The sequence below is a fragment of the Sinocyclocheilus grahami genome, unplaced genomic scaffold, assembly GCF_001515645.1.
Source record: "Sinocyclocheilus grahami isolate Dianchi unplaced genomic scaffold, SAMN03320097.WGS_v1.1 scaffold427.1, whole genome shotgun sequence".
NCBI classification, from domain to species: domain Eukaryota; kingdom Metazoa; phylum Chordata; class Actinopteri; order Cypriniformes; family Cyprinidae; genus Sinocyclocheilus; species Sinocyclocheilus grahami.
The window spans coordinates 281,214-288,713 of NW_015505606.1; the positions used below are offsets into that span (position 1 = coordinate 281,214).

Consider the following 7,500-nt stretch of genomic DNA (forward strand, 5'->3'; position numbering starts at 1 on the left):
TAAATACCCTAATGAAGGGTATTTAAACAGTAAATACCCTAATGAAGGGTATTTAAACAGCTAAAAAACTTTTCTTTTCATTACGTTTTTGCAAAAAAATGAAAGCCTTAAACAAGAAATCTAATTTAATTACATATGCAAAACATAAAATCTAAGAGACATTAAAAACTGCAGCAAAAATTGTCATGATTGTGACACTCAACATACATGAATAATTTACTATATGAAGTAATAACGGTAAATGTAATTGTACTTACGAGAACAGTGTGTTCCAGGTCAGACATGAGGCACTGTTTGAGCCTGAGATCAGAACTGATGCCATGCAAGGCAAAGTCAGGCATGTACTGAGGACAGTAACCACCCAGCAAAGAACGCCCAAAATGATTAACACTGGCTCGGCTCTCTACCTGATAACTACACAGAAACAAACACACTAGGTTATTGCAGTCCTTTTTTTACTAATAAGGGCCAAACATCATATTTGATTGAGTGCTATGGTCCGAAAATAAATGCTGCATTAAAGGGATAGTTCACCCAAAAATGAAAATACTGTCATTAATTACTCACCCTCAAGTCGTTTCAAACCCGTGAGACCTTCATTCATCTTCGGAAACACAAATTAGGATATTTTTGATGAAATTCAAGAGCTTTCTGACCCTCCATAGACAGCAATGCAACTGAAATGTTCCCAGACCCAGAAACATAGTGAAGACATTGGTAAGACAGTCCATGTGACATCAGTGGTTCAATCGCAATTTTACGAAGCTATGAGAATACTTTTTGTGCGCAAAGAAAACAAAAACAACAACTTTATTCAACAATTCGTCTCCTCCAAATCATGTATTCCACCATTGTTGAGAGTACCACGATGCATGCATGTGAGTTCCTCTTAGGGGTGTGCGATTTTGACAAAAAAAATAATATCTCGATATTTTATCAACAACGACATTTAGACGATATTTTGCTGAGTGTGCTATTGTGCTGGTATCTTAAACTGACTCCTAAAGTTTTTGATATTCTTCAAATTCTGTGTGGTGGTCAGTTCACACTGATAGAAATTAACCTTTTTTTAATAAGTTTAATTAGATTTTTACCTTTTATGGGCATTTTTATCTTTATAAAGCTTATTTTACCTTTTCTAAAAGTGTGCATTATCTTTTGAGTCAAATTCTTACATTTAATCAGTGAGTTAGAATAGTAAGACATTTGGGCTGTTACCATGCAAATGAAATCAGTACGCATGCATTGTTTATGTGCAGAGGTACTCTCGATAATGGTGGAAGATGGGATTTGGAGGAGAAGAATTGTTGAATAAAGGTGTTATTTTTGTTTTCTTTGCGCACAAAAAGTATTCTCGTAGCTTCATAAATTTACGGTTGAACCACCGATGTCCTTACTACGTTTCTGAACCTGTTGCATTGCTGTCTATGGAGGGTCAGAAAGCTCTCGAATTTCATCAAAAATATCTTAATTTGTGGTTTGAAGATGAACGAAGGTCTTATGGGTTTTAAACGACTTGAGGGTGAGTAATTAATGACAGTATTTTCATTTTTGGGTGAACTATCTTTTTAAATTCAACTATATTAGATTAAATATATTAGAAAAATATTAGATTAATATTTTTCCCTACTACTAAATGGGTCATATCATCGAAGAATATCCTATGGCTAAACGTTTTAAATTAATGCGCAACAAAATACAAGGTACTAACCATATAAAGATTAGAATCAGAAAAGGGAATAAAAAGCAAAAAAATACTTTTTAAATTTAATTTGAACAATTATGATCAGATCAGGAACTTTGCTGATGCTGATAATACATTTATGCTCATCTCTAATTTTGGCATCCTTCTGATGAATATACGGAGTTGCAGGTGCTACATTATCATTAGTTTTCCTGGTGCTAATAATAGTTTTTATCCTGTTTCTTCATCATAACTTGGTGGGCCAAGATTCTGAACACTGAATAGGCAAAACTGACATGTAGATGAAAAGGAACATGTGTTCAAAGGTATTTTTCTATCTGTTTGATGCTGTTTTTGCAGTCTAGTTTCACTAAATGGTCTTTTTGGACTTGGGAGAATGTTACCTCATGACACGACCACTTTAAATTAGTAGAGTATCCATATTGAAATTAGTTTGCACTTACCTTAGTAGTGGTAACTCATACTCCTTTTGTTCATTAGCCATGTACAGTTCTTGCAGTGATGTTTCTTCATCATCACTGTCACCTAGAGCACTATCTGAGCTCTCGTTCCTCCGAATATCAGTCAAAAGCCTTTGATGTAACTTTCGGTCCAATCCCCGTCCACACCCTGCCCCACTAAGACCCCCGGCTTGTGCGTCATTCTCCGTCTCCCTGGGACTGCCAATGTGAAACTGCACCCGATGCAAAAGAGGACTCTGATTGGCCAAAATGTGCTCTAATCCACCCCCAACAGAGTCACGGTCTTCTCCAAAACATTCCTGTCCCATTTCTGTACGTTCAGGCCTGACAGTGGATGATTCCAGACTGGAGGATGGATTGGTTGATTTTGTATCTGTCAAAAGCGTGTCATTATTTTGTGCTACAGAGGTGCCTGGAACAGATTCAGGGTTCAGTGCTTTTTCAATAACACAAACAGTGGGCTTTAATGGGTCTGGTTTAGGGGGAAATGTTTTTTCAGGGGTGGGATCAGTGGTTTGAGAGCTGCAGGGATTGGTTGGATTGTCCGGATTGTCCAGATTCTCCATCTGTCCTTGTGGCTGCACATGCTCCTGCAGGTCTGAGCATCGAATGAAGTAGGACAGAATATACAAGACTCGCTGTACCAGTTCCCTCTTGCGTCCCACAACCACCGTTCGACACACTCTCACTGGAGAGCCCAAAGCACCATACAGATCACCTAAACAACACACAACAAACAATATAATACAGTAATAAACCTGGTGAAGAGTAAATGAAAACAAATGCTGGACTAGTAATTTAAAGTTCCTTTTTGAAATTTTTTTAAGAAAGACTTTTTGAATTTGAAAGTTAAAATAAGTCAAGTCGTTTAAGGAAATGAAATCACAGTGAAAATGAAACTGCAAGTGGACCAGAGGTCTTAAACAGAGGATCTGTCAATTACAGTTTGATCTCAAACTAGTTTAAAAATATATAATATTTTTTCTAAATATTAATTCTCCCACTAATATATACAGTGGAGAAAAAAAGTATTTAGTCAGCCACCAATTGTGCAAGTTCTCCCACTTAAAAAGATGAGAGAGGCCTGTAATTTTCATCATAGGTATACCTCAACTATGAGAGACAAAATGAGAAAAAAAACCCCCAGAAAATCACATTGTAGGATTTTTAAATAATTTATTTGCAAATTATGGTGGAAAATAAGTATTTGGTCAATAACAAAATTTCATCTCAATACTTTGTTATATACCCTTTGTTGGCAATGACAGAGGTCAAACGTTTTCTGTAAGTCTTCACAAGGTTTTCACACACTGTTGCTGGTATTTTGGCCCATTCCTCCATGCAGATCTCCTCTAGAGCAGTAATGTTTTGGGGCTGTCGCTGGGCAACACGGATTTTCAACTCCCTCCAAAGATTTTCTATGGGGTTGAGATCTGGAGACTGGCTAGGCCACTCCAGGACCATGAAATGCTTCTTACGAAGCCACTCCTTCGTTGCCCGGGCGGTGTGTTTGGGATCATTGTTATGCTGAAAGACCCAGCCACGTTTCATCTTCAATGCCCTTGCTGATGGAAGGAGGTTTTCACTCAAAATCTCACGATACATGTGAGTTGCTGATAATACACCGAGTTGAGAATCTTAAAACCTTTACATTTACATATCCTTACATAAGGAATTAAGTACTTTTTTAAATAATTACAAATTGGAAAAAAAAAAAATGTAAACAGTTGTGTGTTAAGAATTTTAAACTAATATAACTTCAAAACATACAAGCAAGTAGCAAATAATAAAGAGGAGCATAGAAACATGCACAAAGAGTGCTTTCAGTATTTAAGATTATCTGAATGTTTTTCCATTCAAGAACTGTGAGTGATTTTTCTTCATCTTTACTGTTGTTTTTTACTATGGCATCATAGACAGCGGGAGATTCACGCACGGATCTCTTTTGAAATGTAAGTAGTAATGTTTTAATTTTAATCCCTTAAGACATAACTGGCTGTGTTTACATTAATTTTGCGTCATAAAACCATTTTGAGATGCAAGTGCATTAAACCACTAACACGCAGATGCGCACAGCTGCATGCGCAAGCAGTCTTCACAAACAAAGCGCCTTTTACGGAAGGTTCGAGTGGTGTATGTGTGTGAGGAATTGTAAGCAAGCAGAATACGGGTGTTTCTAAAGCAAACTCAACGTCATCGCACATCTGGTTAAAAACGAAGCTCAGAATCGATCCAGAATCGTTGGATAGAGAATCGCGATGCATCGATGGATCGATTTTTTCTCCCACCCCTAAACTTGAATACTGTATCAGTATTTGTAGGACTACACATTTATATTTTGTCTGCATTCTTACCTAACTGAGCCCACAGTGGGTTGTATGGGTGAGATTTTGCCAAAGGATTCACTGTCTGAGAGGCAGGTTTCTGGCAGGCAGTTTTGATTGGTGGCAGGCTGCTGGGCATCACCGTAGGAACCCAGGCTAAGTGATGCGTAAGAACAGCAGTAAGGAGAGCTGATAGAAACCTAGAGGAAAATGAAAGGAATAGTTCAGAGGTGTCCCATCAGAACTCAACATAAGGCAATCAAGAGGAAGTTACTCATGATGACTGGCTGTCACACAGACACACCTGGTCAATTGTGTTTCCTGACACGCTTAGGATCAGGGATGGTGATGGAAACAAATAACTGATTTTCCAATTATCCCATTGATTACACAGTACTAGCAAAAGTACAGGGTTAAAGATTTGAAGTAGTATGTTTAGTTGAAAGGTTAAAGATCACTGACTGGCTCTTGGCTCCATGGTCCATCAGCAAACTCATCTCCTTTAAGAAGCGCTGACACAGCAGGTTTCGCTCGGTACTCTGGGATATCATGGAAAGCCAGACTGGCTGGCTGATGCGGGGAGCCATGTACAGGTTCCACACCGTCATCCTACATCCAACAGGGAACCAGAGGAGACTCAAACCAAAGCTTATGACTCATATCTCTCAAACTTGAGGGCCTCTATAACAATATCTTCTGCACCAAGTTGGTCATGAATCATAAAGGAAGTTTAATACTGTAAGGGGCACCGAGATTCATTTTTTCTGTAGTTAAAATCGTAAACTGAAGGTTAAGAGATCAAATATACACAAAATATGATGATTTCAGCACCTGAATTCTCCCAGTGCTTCCATCACTCGACACAGATAGACCTGTACTCGCTGACTGGACTCTGCTATCCTTCTGCACACAATCATTGCCTGAAAAACAAACCAACAGTTTGAACTCGGATGAAAAGTTTAAATATTTAATAAAAAATTAAAAATAAAAATCACAATTTTGATTCAGGAAGTTGCTTTCAGCATAAATCTCAATTGATCTACATTAGGGGTCGGCGATATGACTAAAATCTTATATCACGACATGACTAACTTTATATCACGATAATATATATATCACAACATAGTTATTTTTTTCTTTTAAAAAGGTTTTTATGATATTAAAATCTTTGATACCATAGAATTTATAATCTTTGTCACCAATGTCAATATCAAACTAATACAAGCCTAAAAAGAGAAAAAAACAACAACCTCAAGCTCACTGAAGATAAATAAACAGTGATGAAATAAGGATAAGAAACTAAAAAAAACTACAATAAATAAGAAATGATACATACATTATGTAAATTAATTAGTCTTCACTGTGTTAATTATATCGATCTATCTATCTATAGATAGATCGATCGATATAATTAACACGTGTATTAAGTATGGATTCTTTACATATATATATATAAATATATCATTATTATTTTTTAATTTCTTCTTATTAAAGTTACAAAAGTGATTTAGTCAAGAGCAGTGAGAAATTCTCTCAATTTTACTGTTTACTCTCTCTTAAGACCTAAATCACTGTGTTTATGAGGATACTTGCAAAGACGGGGATTCTGACGCATATAAGTGTTTATATAATCGTTCAGAGCCAATAAAGCGGCAAAAAAATGCGCGCTCCTCTCACACAGAAGCAGAGACGGCGCACGCATATTGATCTGTTGTTTGTGTTTCAATGGCTTAAAAATCGGTTGTTTTAAAACGTGTGTCCATGCTACAGATGTAGTCCCTCGTTTAGGAACGAGCTCCTCGTTTTGTCCTGGCTGGTTGTTCTCCACCTGGTTCTGTCTCCGCTTCACGCCCCGTGGTGGCGTGTAAAGATCGCAGTCATCCAAATAATGAAAAAGTATGATTTCTGTAAACAATGTATTTTGTGACACCACGAAATAAACGATAGAGCATAATATGAAATGATAGACTTTTTATTTCCTCCATCTGATATATATATATCGTAATATCGCACAGCCCTAATCTACATGTATAATATATAATATATGAGGACTGTAGAGAGCATGTCATTTGGAAAACAAAGCCAAAACCTGGAAATTTTAAGCAATTTAGAAATCCCGGCCAGGACATGTCCAGAAAAAAAGGATGTATGTTCACCCTAGATTCTGCATTATAACTGTACAAAAATTTTTGCTCTGACCCACCCATATAAACAGAATAAGTGGGCAAAAATATACTTTTCTGAAAAAACTATTTTACATTTTAAATTCTGATGATGAATTTTTGCAAATAAATCCACACTTTTTTTATAAAGAACTGCAATACATTGTTGAATCTATTTGTTTGGTCAAAACTGGTTAATATGACAAATCCATCTCCTGCACTTTCACACTTACCCTCTCGATGGCAGTCTTGAGTTTGTTCATGTGAGACTCAAACAGAGGAAAGTGGGAGAAGAAAAACTCCTGAAAATTGTGGTTTTCCTCTTCTCTCTCTGGCAGGCTGATGATGATGCTGATGGCAATCTTCTTCCTCCGGATCATCACAGGGTTGGAGCTGCAGCTCTCGTCAGACAAGCTGAACATTTCTTCAGTGTTCCTGATGCACAGACATACACAAAAACATATCTAACATATCTGCCCTCTGTATTTTTCATCTCTCTCTTACTCTTACAAATATTTACGCTTACCAGCGAGGCATGGGGCCATGCTGGAGACTGGTGGCCTGGCTACGGATCCATCGCCGTTGATAACTGCTGGCACAGCCACTACTGAAGGAGGATCCAGGTGACGGTAGGGGAGTGGCCAACAGACTGCTCAGAGATGCTGCAGAATGGAAAAGTGGGAGTTCACAGGCAATATTTATGAGGCAAATAATACCAGTCAACTAATATTTTATGCATGTGCCAAACACAACTTAAATGAACTGTTCGGAACAGATTTTGGGAAATTTAGCATTACATCACTTGCTCAGCAGTGAATGGGTACCATCAGAATGAGCATCCGAACAGC

The 7,500-nt window shown here is 37.5% G+C and overlaps 1 protein-coding gene across 1 annotated transcript in view; it reads right to left on the reverse strand.

The window, feature by feature from the left end:
• LOC107551558 (folliculin-interacting protein 2-like) overlaps positions 1 to 7,500 on the reverse strand; it is a 25,783-nt gene that overhangs the window by 5,194 nt on the left and 13,089 nt on the right. Inside the window, exons 5-11 of the mRNA XM_016233199.1 lie at positions 7,179 to 7,314; positions 6,886 to 7,087; positions 5,322 to 5,410; positions 4,953 to 5,099; positions 4,521 to 4,690; positions 2,149 to 2,884; positions 258 to 414 (exon numbers count right to left, since the gene is read on the reverse strand). Of these exons, the coding sequence (XP_016088685.1) occupies positions 258 to 414; positions 2,149 to 2,884; positions 4,521 to 4,690; positions 4,953 to 5,099; positions 5,322 to 5,410; positions 6,886 to 7,087; positions 7,179 to 7,314 (1,637 nt within the window). The remainder of the gene's footprint in view (positions 1 to 257; positions 415 to 2,148; positions 2,885 to 4,520; positions 4,691 to 4,952; positions 5,100 to 5,321; positions 5,411 to 6,885; positions 7,088 to 7,178; positions 7,315 to 7,500) is intronic.